The sequence below is a fragment of the Rhinopithecus bieti genome, unplaced genomic scaffold (assembly GCF_001698545.2).
Source record: "Rhinopithecus bieti isolate Rb0 unplaced genomic scaffold, ASM169854v2 scaffold_6876, whole genome shotgun sequence".
Classification (NCBI taxonomy): domain Eukaryota; kingdom Metazoa; phylum Chordata; class Mammalia; order Primates; family Cercopithecidae; genus Rhinopithecus; species Rhinopithecus bieti.
The window spans coordinates 1,576,498-1,591,834 of record NW_016805229.1 but is presented as its reverse complement, the minus strand read 5'-3'; the positions used below and the strand labels follow the sequence as shown (position 1 = coordinate 1,591,834).

Here is a 15,337-nt window from a genome sequence, read left to right as displayed (position 1 = left end):
AAAAAAAGTCTCAAAGTAGGGAATTTTTTTACTAAAACCCCCAATTTTCTTTTTTTTTTTTTTTTTTTTGAGACAGCGTCTCGCTCTGTCGACCAGGCTGGAGTGCAGTGGCGCGATCTCAGCTCACTGCAACCTTCACCTCCCGGGAAAAAAAACACTGTATTAACTTAAGGCCTTCAAAGCTAGAAAAGTGAGCATCGAACAGAAGCAGAAGGGAAGAAATATAACTACAGCCAAGTGACTAAAAACAAATAATGACAAAGGTGAGTTAGGAAAGAGCCTCAAAAGATGAAGGTAAGGCCTGTGTATGTTTACTCCCTGGGTAAGCCTCTGGTATCCACAACTCTGAACTGTCCATAGCATAAGTTTCATCTTAGACCAGACATAGGGCTTCCTGGGTATCAGGGGACACGGGGGACTAGCAGGCAAGTGCCGGAATCAGGACACCCGGGGCCCACTCTCTTAACTGCTGCAATCACCGATGACCCGTTTACTTTTTCTAAGAGCTTATTTCTTCCTCCATTAAATGAGGACTTTGGATGAGATCATTTCTAACGTAGTTCTGTAACTCTCGGTTATTAAGACTGCATTTAATGTAGGGGATTGCCCACTCTCCTGGATCACCCACACCATGGCTACTTCTCCATTATCATTATTTCTTTCAGAGTTACGCACATATTCGCCAAACAGCTTAAACACAGCTCAGCACTGCAATAAGCATTCTTATCCCAAGTCAAGTCTATCAGAAATGCTAGTCCTGGAAATGTGCTCACACCCTCCCAGTATATGGCTTAAACAGACTACACACGGGTGGAGCAATAACCACTCCTGCTAATTGTGTCCATGCACCACAGGGAATGCACAATAGAAAGCACAGTCTCAGAGGCCTGCTGAAGCTTAAGGATTAAATACCGAAAAAAATGCACAATGACTCCACTTACTTGGCGCCAACCACACAAGTATGTGAGAACCCTCGCCATATTCTCTACCCATAATACTTGCAAGCAAAAAGAATAATGACTTTTAATCCGTTATTTCTATCCACCTGACACAAAACACTGCTAGCTTTGAAGACACTGGCAAGTTGGGAAGGTAAATCTACAAGTCAATTTCATATGATACTTTGAAATAAATAAAAGTAAACTTCATACATACCAATTCTCTGTATATTTGTAAGAGAAGAACTCAAGGTTTCTAAGCCTTACTTCAAAATCTAACCCACCTCTTACAAAGAACAGCCCCATCTGGGCCTGGCAACCCCCTTATTATGGGCTTTCAGCCTCCACAATGTAATATTGGTAAATGGCAAAATAACGCAAACCCACTTACTGGCATTTTTAGTGGTAACCTGGGGGGCAAGTCGGAAATGAACTCTTCAAATCTGATCAGCTCGTTAGCATGATGCAGCAGTGCTTCTGAGGCCTGGTTTTTATGGACCAAAATAATGTGGAAACCATGCCTGTGTCTCAGGTCACTAAGTTCCAATGCAAAATTGACATCAGCTGAAAGAAAAGGTACAGACCAACCCCATCCCCAAACATTAGAAACACTTGACAAAGACAGACAACTCTTCTGACACTCACTGAGAAGAAAGGAAAGGCTGGACTATATTCAAAATTTCTTCCCCCATTTCTTAGGAAAGAAACACGTTTCACAGCAGAAGAATGTAAGACAATCTTACTAAAAGAATTCCAAGACACATTAGTTACTTTCAGTATTAAAAGGGAGCAAAATAAGATAAATTTGAAATTCATCTTAAACTTTAAAAATTAGTAATACTGAGCACAAGGTAAAAAAAAAAGAAAAAAAAATCACATTTTTCTTTAATAAACCTGGTCCCAGCCAGGCGCAGTGGCTCACACCTGTAATTCCAGCACTTTGGGAGGCCAAGGAGGGTGGATCACCTGAGGTCGGGAGTTCGAGACCAGCCTGACCAATATGGAGAAACCCCATCTCTACTAAAAATACAAAATTAGCTGGGCGTGGTGGTGCACGCCTGTAATCCTAGCTACTCGGGAGGCTGAGGCAGAAGAATCGCTTGAATCTGGGAGGCGGAGGTAGCGGTGAGCCAAGATTGCACCACTGCACTCCAGCCTGGGCAACAAGAGCGAAACTCCATCTCAAAATAAATAAATAAAATAAAAATAAAAAACCTGGTCCCACAATAACTCAAGTTCCAAGGAGGAAACACAGAAATCTACCTAGACCCAATTTTTTTTCTAAACAATTCTCAACAATAATCATAAACATGTCTCATGCACTTCAGCCTCTTTGGGGATACGTTTTACTTTCGCATGTTTCTGGCTTCTGTGATAATTTCCCATGCAGTGAGTTTAGCTGAAATTAGCAGATGTTTCTGTACTTACTTGACACAAGAACCACTGTGGCTGGAGCAGTGTGGGTATTTGCAAACCTGCGGAGACTCTGCCGCAGTTTATCATCAGCGGCATTCTTTGCAGTCGCATTAATGTGGGCAACGGTTACCTGCATTAATTTATAATAAGGGTGAATAAGCAGGAGGTGAGGCTAGAAAACTGCTACACATTCTGCCCATATTTTTTATTTTTTTTTAAATTTTATTATACTTTAAGTTCTGGGGTACGTGTACAGAATGCGCAGGTTTGTTACATAGGTATACATGTGCCTGGTGGTTTGCTGCACCTATCAACCCATCATCTAGGTTTTATGCCCCACATGTATTAGGTATTTGTTCTAATGCTCTTCCTCCCCTTGCCCTAACCCCCTGACAGACACCAGTGTGTGTTGTTCCCCTCCCCATGTTCATGTGTTCTCATTGTTTAACTCCCACTTATAAGGTGAGAACATGCACTGTTTGGTTTTCTGCTCCTGCATTAGTTTGCTGAGAATAATGACTTCGAGCTTCATCCATGTCCCTACAAAGGACATTATCTCATTCTTTTTTATGGCTGCATAGTATTCCATAGTGCATATGTGCCACATTTTCCTTATCCAGTCTATCATTGATGTCTGCCCATATTTTAATAAGTAATTCTTGATAAAAAAAAATTCTTACTACTATTAGGAATGGTAAAAAATCACAACCAGATCTCAGTAATCTCAACACTGGTTCTCGATATGAACTAACCGGGTCTGTGACTAACCCAGCTCTCATCTCCAATCTTCTGTTTTTGCATTTCTTTCATCCTCCTTTCAGAAAGTAAGTAGAAAACAGGAAGTGAAATTTGAACTCAGTTAAATTTGCTCTAATAGCTTCTGCCAACAATTTGGAAGTGGCAGAGATCAGATAAATGACTAAAATAATACTTAAGGCTGTGTTTTATGTCAACTGTCTATGGTACCCATGCAAGCTTGTACAACCCGCCTTCTTGTTGTTTTCTGTTTTGTTTTGTTTTAGGCTTTTAGTAGCCTGAAGCCATGGTTTTTAGTTTCTGTCTCTACTGATAAGCAGAAAAGAGAAATAAGGAAGGTGCTTTACTAGCCCAACCAGAAACAGAAACTGAAAATCCATGATTTTTCCTCTCCCTTGGACACCTCTGGATGGCTTTCAGAATCTGGGGCTAGGTGGTGGAGACAGGAGGGAGGATATCCCCTAAGGGAGCTAAAATGCATTTATTTCTGTTAAAACTATCAGGTTCACATATAAGTCTCCAAAGGAAGGAAAGGTTAATTTTGAGAAAGGTGAATTTCTCAAAAGTAATTTTGAGAAAGGTGCCTCAGGCACCTGCAATACACAATAATAACTTGCTGGTTTTTGTAAAGAACATGGGTATATCATTTTAGACAAGCAATATGGACTATCAATAGAATTAACTACCTAAGAGTCAAAAGACCTGATTTTTAGTTTCAGCTTAAAAACACAGACTCTTGGGGTCAGACAAATCTAGATTCACATCCTTGCTCTTCCCGGCCAAGTGATCTTAAAGAAGTTTCTTCACCTCTCAGGGCCTTAGTTTAATTTGTAAATTGTAAATAATATATTCTACATGCCTGGTTCAAAGAGCAGTAATGAAAATCAAAGGAAATAATACATATATAACCATTATACCAGTATAGAACTAAAGTATAAATTAGGGAGCATAACTGAAAGATAAGAATGATTATTTCTAGTACTTTGGAAGTGGTCTTTTGCTAATTTATTTGAAAACTTGGTACAAATGCATTATCATTAAACAAACTTTCAATCAGAATTCCAAAAATAACCACAAAAACCCACACATGTACAGCACTTTGAGAGGCCAAGGCAAGAGGACTGCTTGATCCCAGGAGTTTGAGATGAGTCTCCACCACCTAACTCCAGATCCTGAAAGCCACCCAGGGGTGTTCAAGGGAGAGAATACAGTCATCAGTTCTCAGTTTGTTTCTGGTTGGAACATAGGGAGACCTTGTCTCTACAAAAAATAAAAAATGAGCCAAGCATGACAGCGTGCATCTGTGATCCCAGCTACTTGGGAGGCTGAGGTGGGAGGATCACTGGGGTCCCAGGGTTCGAGGCTGCAGTGAGCCATGACTGCATCACTGCACTCCAGCCTGGGTGACACTTAGACTCTGTCTCAAAACAAACAAACAAACATCTGCTTATTCCTCTACTATAGATTAAAATTATTACTTTTTTTTTTTTTACCTGGCAATTATTCAGCTCTTGAATAACTTCCTTGTTTTCTTTACTGATGTCACACACACAGATGAATTCTGCTTCTCTGTGGCCTTTAAAAAACTTCTCACGGATTCTTTGCACAACAGCAGTTGCTGACCGGCCAGAGGGAACGGAGCAGTTTTCAATATCCCAAAAAACTCCAATGGGAGGTAAGTTTTCTAGCACCTGTCCAGCTACTGCAACTTCTGGTGACCCTTAAGAAATGTCAACATTTTCCATCACTTGTAGTGGAAAATAAATGGCAAATTAAAATAAGATAATAAACTACCTATCATTCTTAGTGGCAGAAAAACTAAATTATTAATTAATGCTAAGTTTTAAGGCTACCAACCTCACTGGTTGACCTAATAAGCAATCAAGCTGTCAAAGTATCACTCTAAGAGATTATTCCTGTGTTTCAGGAGAAGACAAATCTAAAAGTCAAGTGACTTTAAGCCCACAATAAATCCATCTCAAAGCATGAGCCATTCTGACATTAAGCAGTGATGCTTCCCTAAACACGAGCACATTAACTGGCCGGATTCTGCAGCTCCAAGACCCAACTTTCAAGATTAGCCCACACTTATCTACCTACTTGGTATTAACCAACACTGAGGAGCTGACAAAGGGTGAAGCTGTTACTGTCGTTGATTTTGAGCTAACGCTGCATTAACATCTGATTTAACATTTTAAAAATGTTTTCAAAACATATCACATTAACTACTTTTCAGGGAAATTATTTTTACTGAGAACTCTTTGGTTTTCAAATACTGTTTTTAATCAGCCATTACTAAATTATTCTGAACACTTCTAGGGAGTATACCATCAACAAGTGTGATTTCCAACCTAAGGTGACACCAAATCTTTTCCAGCACTTTTATTTCTCCTGATATACTACCAATTTTTCTATACACAGCTTCTGTGTACAGCCTCAGCCCAACATAAAGGGCAAATGACTTCCTGGTCTGTAATAAAGAAAAGATTTCTACCAAGATATGGAAACGGAGACTCACACACACAGTAGCTTTAGAACCATAAGGAATCCTTCAAAGGTGATTAAATGCAATGTTAGTATCAGATATTGAAAGCTATTTAAATATGCACATTTTATGCCATACTGTCATTTACCAAATTTTGAAGCAGCTTTGCCTAGACTGGTCGCCAATAACAACGTGGTCTCCTTCCCTGTTCCTTTGGTTCCACAGCCATTACACAGAGGGACAGCAAGAGGTGCAGGTTGAGTATTTGGAGGTGGTATATTTGGCCAAACTTTAGCCGCATCGATTATGCTATTTCTTGCTGGCTGTTTTAAATTTTTTTTAAAAAGGAGGAGGTGTCAGATACATCATTTCAGAAGCTGGAGTTATATACAACAACTGAAAACACACTAAGTGTTTTACCTTTCCACTTGCTAGCCTGTAAGAAAACATACTTTCAAATCATCTTTCCAAGAACCATTAGCTATCAATTCGTAAATTCATTTCCAGAAGTGACTTGACATGATCAAGAAAGATATTCACGTGGTCAGGTCTTTACATTTTGGGGCATGAGTCTGCTGCAACGAAGACCTCATACATATTTTACATAAAGGGTAGTAAAGTCTCACTTGAACACCAATGTGACTGAGGCCAACTTTCAGGTTTCCCACATCATTGCAAAAAGACAATATGCAGTTATCTACATTACATGAACGGGCTTATGTGTAAGTTGAATGTAAGTTATAAGAAATCCATTGTGCTTTAGCCTTTAAAGATAGAACACGAAGGCTTTGCCAACTAGTCTCACATATAGGAAATAGATTTACTGCAACAAGAGCCTCTAAAAGTATAAACTACAAAAATAATGACTCTCTACTTTTCTGAATGCTCTCCCATTTTACCCTTTGTTTCTTTCAGAACCAGCAAAAATTATGCTGATGGGGAGACTCCCCTATACCATAGGAGAATCTTCAACCCCGTGTATAATAAAGACTTTTCAAGATAAATCCACTTCAAAAAAGTCATTCCTCAATCCTCAGCTGCACCCAACGTAAGAAATAAAAAGATACGAACCTTGTTTAGACAGTCTTCGCAGTAAAGTGAGCCCTTTAAACAAACCGGAGGTACCACATTAAGGTGCAAAGAGTTGGTGCACAAGTGAGGCGTTAGCTCCGACTGTGAAATGTGCTCTTCCAAATGCCCCGGAGCCCCACTTGTGAAATCAGAACAGGGGAAATAGCCAGCGGAGGTGCAGCCCTGCAGAGTCGGAAACTGATGTAGCTTGTGCACATTACCATGACATGATTGGAAGTGGAGTTTTCCACAACAGGGCAGGTGTTTGCAGGAAGACAGGTTACTCTCTAGACACATGCTGGGAAAGTCACTTGCAATCCCTGCCAAATTGTTCCTAGCTGAGGCATTCTGGAGTGAAGATGCAGACTGGAAAGCAAACCCTGACCCTACCTGACACGTGATTGTCCTGGTGCTTTGCGAGTCTAACAGTGCGCCCGGGTGAATCAAGCTACTGGTACCTCCACTACCGCCACCACCACCACCAAAACGCATTGGCGAAGTGGAGGGTTCATTAGGGCAATGAGCACAGCAGCTTACTTTGGGGACAGATGAAAGCTGTATTTTAGGCTGCTGAAGAGAACGAATATCAGGAAGTGGGACTGCTGGAAAAAGCTTAGAGCCAGCATGAAGGGGAGATGGTACATCCTTTAGTTCCACAGCAACTTTCTTGTTCTCCATGTACTCTTTCTGAGAAAAGAAAATCAAAACATAAATTAATTTTATGAGGCCCATGGTTTTTTTGGTTACTCATATCTTACTGCATTCACAAACAGAAAAAGTGTTCAATTCTGTTACATCACTAAATCATAACTGAACAAAATGGAATCACAGCTAGTTAAAATCAGGAACATTCTTCAGAGAGGTCTGCAGGAAGTGAACATTGGAACACACAACTAAAATGAAGACTACATGCTTCCTGAATCGAAACAGACTGGGATGGGCGGGCCTGTTTACATCTTTAGCAGCCGCCATGCCTCAGTAACTTCCTTTTGATAATTTCCCCTTGCTTCATAGAATCCTCTGAAGACAAAATAGGTGGTATGAAAACAACACAGTCACACAAACATCATTCAATAAAGGCCGCTAACACACACAGTGGTTTGAGGACAATACTTAATAGTTCCTGTGGTCAGTCCCTAAGGGATTTCAGTAAGATCCCCCAAGGAAAGGAGTAAAGTTTCAAACACAGATGAGATCAGCCATCTACCCAGATGGCCCACCCATGTTGCTGATGACATTTCATAAACCCTAAGATATAATGACCTAAAGCCATAATGACAATTATACTGTAGCCAGTGAAAAGATTTAGAGAAATTAGAAAACTATCCAAGAAAAAGATCCAAGACAAACAGTTTGCCACATGACTCCAACATAGACACAGGAAGCCAGTATACTACAAAGGTTCTAAGCAGAGCATCATTGGCAGAGACCTGGGTTAGAATCTGATAATCAACAGTTGTATGACTTTGGATAAGTTATTAACCTACACTTTGGTTTCCTCATCCATAAATTGGGAACAATACAATATACCTCCTAGAGTTGCTAGGAGGATAAAATAAGATACAGCACATAGAGCACCTGGCACAGCACCTAGCCACTGAAAGGGGACTAAACTCATCAGCCTTCGCAGGCTGACTGCAAGAGCCACTAAGATGAAGAGACTGCCCTGCTACAGTGACTGAGACGTGTTCACCCTTCACCGCACACGAGGGTCCATCTGACACCTGCAATTCCACTCCTTTTGCTGTGATTCTACACTCACCTGGGAGCATATGCTCATCTGGAAGAAATGTGAATTTTCAGCTAAACTTTCCCTAAAAGGGAGGTAACAGCAATGGGCTGACCAGCCAATGAACTGCTCTTTTGGTAATTATAGTTCAGACTGAAATTAACACAATGGTATTCTGATTTATAAAGATCAGGCTCATACAGGCAGGCTTATTATGAGTTGATCCCCTGAACCTACTCCATTCTGCATGCCACTGACAAAATTGAGTTTTAAGATCTGTAAAGTTGACTGAGTGATTCTGAATTGTGTGACTCCATGAGGACGAGATCTACCATCCCATCCCAGGAAGCCTTGCTTTTGATGCCAACCCTCATCGTCAACTGTCCTGAAAATAAAACACTCCTAAAATGACTCAAATTACTTGATGCCTTGCAACAAAGACAACCATATAGTGAAAACCTAGAAAAAATAGACAATTAAATTGGTTTTTAAAAAGTTATTAATACCAGGCCAGGCGCGGCAGCTCACGCCTGTAATCCCAGCACTTGGGAGGCCAAGGCGGGTGGATCACCTAAGGTCAGTAGTTCAAGACCAGCCTGGCCAACATGGTGTAACCCCATCTCTACTAAAATGCAAAAATTAGCCAGGCATGATGGCGGGTGCCTGTAATCCCAGCTACTAGGGAGGCGGAGACGGGAGACTCCCTTGAACCCTGGGGACAGTGGTTGCAGTGAGCTGACATCGTGCCACTGCACTCCAGCCTAGGAGGCTGAGTGAGACTCCATCTCAAAAAATAATTAAAAAAAAAGTTACTTTGGGAGGCCGAGACGGGCGGATCACGAGGTCAGGAGATCGAGACCATCCTGGCTAACACGGTGAAACCCCGTCTCTACTAAAAATACAAAACTAGCCGGGCGAGGTGGCGGGCGCCTGTAGTCCCAGCTACTCGGGAGGCTGAGGCAGGAGAATGGCATAAACCTGGGAGGCGGAGCTTGCAGTGAGCTGAGATCTGGCCACTGCACTCCAGTCTGGGCGACAGAGTGAGACTCCGCCTCAAAAAAAAAAAAAGTTATTAATACCCTTATATAAAATTATAGTATAATCTCGCTTGAATCCCAAGTACAATAGAAAATAAGAAATAGAAAGCTGGTAACATGAGTGCATGAAATGAAATCAGGAAATGTCAAAATTGGCCGGGTGCGGTGGCTCATGCCTGTAATCCCAGCACTTTGGGAGGCTGAGGCAGGAGGATCACTTGAGGTCAGGAGGTCAAGACCAAGCCCGGCCAACACGGCGAAACCCCATCTTCACTAAAAATACAAAAATTAGCCAGGTGTGGTGGCACAGGCCTGTAATCCCAGCTACTCAGGAGGCTGAGGCAGGAGAACTGCTTAAACCAGGGAGGCAGAGGTTGCAATGAGCCGAGATCGTACCACTGCACTCCAGCCTGGGCAACAGAGCAAGACTCCATCTCAAAAAAAAAAAAAAAAGAAAATGTTAAAATCACAATGAGTAAGCAAGAAGTTAGAGACATAAATTTATACTGAGAAATAAATATTCAAGAGAAATCTCAAAGAAAAAAAACAGGCAGTGATAAGCTCTTCCCAACCCTTCCTAGATTATAGACTCAAAACTCAGAGAGCTACAGTAAAATACAACATATTTTGTACTTTCTTCTGATTTTACTCCACAATGTGGACTTTTAATCTTTGTTACCTGTGACTTTAATGAGAAAGAAATCTTTCCCAAATTTTACCATTAAATATTTAAGGCATCTGCTGGTACTCAGAGTGAAATAGAGGAGTTAAAAAATCGTGCTGTGTTCTCACATTATCATGTGGTATAAGGGGCAATACAGGCAAGATCTACAGAAAAATGTGGCAGAGACTCCAGGATGAGAGACTGTATCCCAGACCAAATGGACCTCTCTCATCTATTTGGATGAGGAACCCGCTACGTCCTTAGACTTGCATATAGTTACCGTTTGGGGACTACGTGGCAGCGTCTGCTCAGGACGAGAAAAGCAATTAGAGAATTTCCAAAGCCATGGCTTAGCATCATTATCTTGTTGAAGCCATCCACGTGTTCTACTGCAGGAGTTCTCAGTTCCCTTTCCTTCCATCATACAGCCATGCAAAGTGATTCAACATTCTTTCATCTTTCTTTTCTTTCATTCTTCCACCCTGTTGGGAACGAGTAAGATGTCAGTGTTATTTCCTTGCATAAGTACAAATTTTGCAACACTGCAGCTATATTTACAGTACAATGGCTCTCAACAACTCAAATCTTTGTTTCGAGAGGGAGTCTCGCTCTGTTGCCCAGGCTGGCATGCGGTGGCATGATCTCAGCTCATTGCAACCTCCGCCTCCCAGGTTCAAGTGATTTTCTTGCCTCAGCCTCCCGAGTAGCTGGGACTACAGGAGCCTGCCACCATGCCTGGCTAAATTTTATATTTTTAGTAGAGTTGGGGTTTCACCAAGTTGGCCAGGCTGGTCCTGAACTCCTGATCTCAAGTGATCCACCCTCCTCGGCCTCCCAAAGTGCTGGGATTACAGGCATTAGCCACTGCGCCTGGCCAACAGTTCAAATCTTAAACAAAATAATAATAATAAAAGAAAGAAAGAAAAAACCACGAAAGAATAAGTATCAGAGCAAATCACAGGTTAATAAAATTTGGCAAACTTGGTTGACTCTGTTTATGCTTAAAATCTAACTCTATCAATCTGATTTTTAAAAAAATCTATAATCTGCAATTCTTCACGTTCCATAGCTCTTCAAATGAAAAATGAACTCTCCATGAGTCCCGTTTCCTTTCTACACATAACCATGCTTGAGATAAGTAACCTTATCTTGGAAACTTGCATACTCCAGAGTGAGACTTTACCTCCTCACTTGGGTGGGATCAATTTTTTCTAGTTTTTCTGAATTCTTTTCGGCTCTCTCTCCCTAAAGGCTCTGCTCAAGAAAGTCAAAAGTTAACAGAAGAGAGCATCTAACCTGAGTAAAAGAGCCACCACCACATCCTCATTAACAACTATGTGTAAGATTTTAAAACTAATTTAAGATGTCTTGCACTGTTTCTTTGATCTGAGCATGGAAGGTCCAAACTAAGTGGCCTCTGTGAACTTCGAATCTGATTTGCTACAGAACAAATTGAACCAATTTCTTAGTTTACTAAGGATGAAAGTGCAATCTGATATACCACTGAAAATCTAACTGATAGAAAAATCTCAAGTCGCAGATGTGTCGTATCTATGCCAGGGCAACAACACTCTTACAGGTCTTAACAATAAATGCAAGCGAGCCACCCTACCGTGGCTCAGGCCTATAATCCCAGTGCTTTGGGAGGCCAAGGTGGGTGGATCGCTTGAACCCAGGAGTTCCCGACCAGCCTGGGCAACACAGCAAAACCCCATCTCTACAAAAAATACAAAAAAATTAGCCGAGCATGGTGGTGCAAGCCTGTAGTCCCAGCTACTTGGGAGGCTGAGGTGTGAGGATCGCTTGAGCCCAGGAGGTCGAGGCTGCAGTGAGCTGTGATTGTGCCACTGCACTGCAGCCTGGGCGACAGAGTGAGACCCTATCTCAAAAACAAACAAAATTACATGAATTCAAATTTCAGTGTCCATAAATAAAGTTTTACTGGGACACAGACACACGCATTCATTTAAATACTGCCTATGGCTGCTTTTGCATTCCAATTGCAGAGCTGCCAAGAGAGTCTCTGTAAAGAGACTGTATGGCCCACAAAGCCTCTATTTACTATGTGGCTCTTTTGTCAGCCTGGGCAACACAGCAAGATCACAGCTCTAAAATAAAATAAAGTTTAAAAAATTAGCATGGTGTGGCAGTGTGCACCTAGTCCCAGCTACTGGAGAGACTGAGGTGGGAGGATCTCTTGAGCCCAAGAATTTGAGGCTGTAGTGAACTATGATTGGGCCACTGCCCTTCAGCGTGGGCAACAGAGTGAGATTCCATCTCTAAAAAAATTTTCGTTTTGAAGTTTCTGTTTCCTCCTATGTAAAATGTGGCTAATTTCTCCCCTGCCACTGCATTACACAGAAAAAGAAAAAAAATTAGATAAATGAACCCCACTGTCTATTTTCACCACTGCATCTCTTGTGCCAACCAAAATGCCCTCTATTCTGTAAATACAAGGTAAACATTAGTTGAATGAGGAATTTAATTAATAAAGCACACCATTTACCCACTACACACTATTGGGAGTGGTTAATTTGGAGACAGGGATGGATTTAACTGCTACTACTGATAGTAAATTATGATTCTTGCTTTTCCTACTAGATACAGGTTTTATGTCCCCCAAAAAGCTCCCCTCAAAATCCTAAGCATCTGTGATATTCACGGTGTACATAAACATTTTCTCAAAGTTCTTCAAAGCCAAATCCTGAAAGTGAGCTGACATTTACAGTGTAATCTAGTTTACAAGGTATTTCATTTAACATTACTTATGTCTTCATTCAGCAAATATTTACTTAGTATCTACTATGCAGCAGGTCTGTGCTTGGCATAAGGAATATAATGATGAAAAAAACCCAGACGGTGGGAACCACTTATATAATTTTCGCAATAATTCTGTGAGGTAGACAGGGGAGAAATTAGCTACATTTTTGCAGAGGGGGAAACACAAACTTAATGAAGTTTTGTAGTGAGCCTGACACAAAATTAGGTTTGCTCACCCCTTTCCACTACACCAAGGTGTCTTCAATACTGCACAATACAAGCGATTAAAAGTAAAAACTTTCAGGTGCCTGCACCCTGAAAATTTCCCAAATATTATCCACGAAGCAACTTAGGTAGCCAAAAGCAGGTTCTGTTTGACTTGAGTGACGGTCTCCTTTCTGTCATTCTCTCCAACTCTTTTGAGCAATTCAGTCGACTCTGTCGACTGTCTGCATTTTGGTCTCCAGTTCTACCGTGGTGCAGCTTTGGACAACTCACAACCTCTCTGAACCTCAGATCCCATCTCTAAAATGGGTGTGACAATAATATAAACCACCTTACAAGGCCATTGTTTGGATAATCACAGGGAACATTTAGCAAACGGTGTTTCCTTAGCACCCAATCTAGTCCTTGACCCCACACCACCCCATCCCATTACCGTTTTCTCCCCCATAGCTCTGTGTTTAAAGTGGCCTTTTTAGCTTATTTTATTATCTTTCTCCCCCATTTAGAATATAAACTCCATGACAGCAGAGACTACGTTTTCTTATTCACTATTCCGTCTCCTGCCCTTAGTACAATGCCTGGCACATTTCAAAAAATAACTGTTGAACGAATAAAGCTTAATAAATATCTAGGAAGACAGTTTAGGTTTCAATACACCGATATGCAAAACACAAGAATATTTACCGCTCAGAGATTTACCGCTCAGAGAAGTCCAAAAGATACAAATGCAATTGGACAGCTCTTGGAATTACCGGAAAGGTGCTTGAGAAACTCTAAAAGGTGTATCAAGAGGTCGCGTTACAACTACTAGTGAGAGTGGCTGAAGCCCTAGACCCTATCTGTCAACCCTGAGGCTACACCCTACGGGCTGCTAAAAGGCCGAGGAGAATGCAAAACGGCCGGGGAGGGGGGAGGGTGTTGCAAAAACACCCGCCCCTTTCCTTCTCTCTTAACCTTCCAGCTGTGCACTTCACTCCTGGAGGGCCCCTCCGGGGTTCAGACAGGGGCGGGCGGGGAGCCAAATACCCTCGAAGGGGAACAGCGGCGCCAACAGTGACAGCAGTGAATGGACCCGAAAAGGAGACAAGCCAACTCTTTCTTGGGGGGGCCGACTGGCGCGTCCCAGTTAGCCAACCAGCCCCCTCCACCACCATCCCACCAGCAATAGGCGGGGAAAGAGGGGGTACTGTCCTCCGTCCCGCCCCGCTGGCCCCGGAACAGAGCCTCCCGGGGTCTGGTCGCAGCGCTGTCTGCAAACTCACCTCTCCCGCCGGCTCCACCTCCGCTCACATTCCGGCCCCGCCGCCTTCCCCCCGCCCCCCCAGGCCCTTTGTTTTGATTCCCGACTCCGCAGCTCCCGCCGCCGCCGCCAAGCGCACCCTCCACTTCCGCTTCCGCACCGCACCGCCCCTGTCGCAAAACCGACGCCCTTCTCTCCCCTTCGCCCCGCCCCCTTCTCGCCCCGCCTCCTCCGCCGCGTCCTGTCCGCGCGGGGCATGCTGGGAACCCCGGGGGGGGCGGGGCCTCGCGGCCCTGCAGCCTCGTCAGGCTCAGTCCCCTCCCGATAAAACCCTAAATAGGGACTTTCCCGGGGGGTGACTCTGGCTTTTTTGGCGAAAACCCCCAGTTTAAGGAGGCATTCCCCCTGGCTTCACGTTGTGGAGTCGAAAGGAACCTTGAAGCGGAGAATGAGAGAGCTCGTGACGTGGATCCGAGGAAAAAGCCTGCCAACCAGGATTTAATAGAATTCGGCTCTTTCAGGCTTCGGAGGGAAGGCGGTTTGAACGGAATTTCAATGAAAACCCCGATCGTTTCTGCCTTTTTTTTCCCCCCTCGCTCAGGTCTCGTCACGTGATGGTCCTACTTTATTTTTAAAAATTAAATGGCGCATATTCCCCAGCATCCTAAATCTAGTGCAACCTAGTGGCAAGTGAAGAAAAAAAATAACTGCCAACCCGGCTTCCTGCGAGGTCCCCCGAGGTTCTCGCAAAGTTGCGACCCAACTGGCAAAAATAAAGGGTGTGCAAAGACTCAACTGGACATTGCCACCAAGAATCAAGAGATTTTGGGGGGACTTTGGCAAGAAAACGTTATCTTTAAAAGCCCTCCTCCAAAGCTGGTTACAAATGAATACTGCGTTCCCAGTGACAGGTTGGGCGAGCAGAAAGGAGACCTTGTGGTTAGTTTCAAACACTTTTATGTCTTAGGTGGCCAGATATGCCGTGTGGTTTGCTTTTTTTTTTTTTTTTTTTTTTT

The 15,337-nt window shown here is 42.8% G+C and overlaps 2 protein-coding genes across 7 annotated transcripts in view; one reads left to right on the top strand and one right to left on the bottom strand.

Annotated features, from left to right (window-relative positions):
* Positions 1–14,491, bottom strand: part of MARF1 (meiosis regulator and mRNA stability factor 1) — a 49,078-nt gene extending 34,587 nt beyond the window's left edge. For 3 of the 6 annotated variants that reach the window (XM_017871732.1, XM_017871733.1, XM_017871736.1), the window contains exons 1-7: positions 14,344–14,491; positions 10,377–10,578; positions 6,667–7,353; positions 5,744–5,918; positions 4,604–4,830; positions 2,367–2,484; positions 1,330–1,502 (exon numbers count right to left, since the gene is read on the bottom strand). In XM_017871732.1, the coding sequence (XP_017727221.1) occupies positions 1,330–1,502; positions 2,367–2,484; positions 4,604–4,830; positions 5,744–5,918; positions 6,667–7,353; positions 10,377–10,520 (1,524 nt within the window). In that variant the 5' untranslated portion in view covers positions 10,521–10,578; positions 14,344–14,491. The remainder of the gene's footprint in view (positions 1–1,329; positions 1,503–2,366; positions 2,485–4,603; positions 4,831–5,743; positions 5,919–6,666; positions 7,354–10,376; positions 10,579–14,343) is intronic. The other 3 variants (XM_017871735.1, XM_017871737.1, XM_017871738.1) reach the window with 2 other exon arrangements.
* A 106-nt stretch (positions 14,492–14,597) lies between these two features.
* NDE1 (nudE neurodevelopment protein 1) overlaps positions 14,598–15,337 on the top strand; it is a 90,467-nt gene continuing 89,727 nt past the window's right edge. Inside the window, exon 1 of the mRNA XM_017871727.1 lies at positions 14,598–15,260. The gene's annotated coding sequence lies outside the window, so the exon portion shown is untranslated. The remainder of the gene's footprint in view (positions 15,261–15,337) is intronic.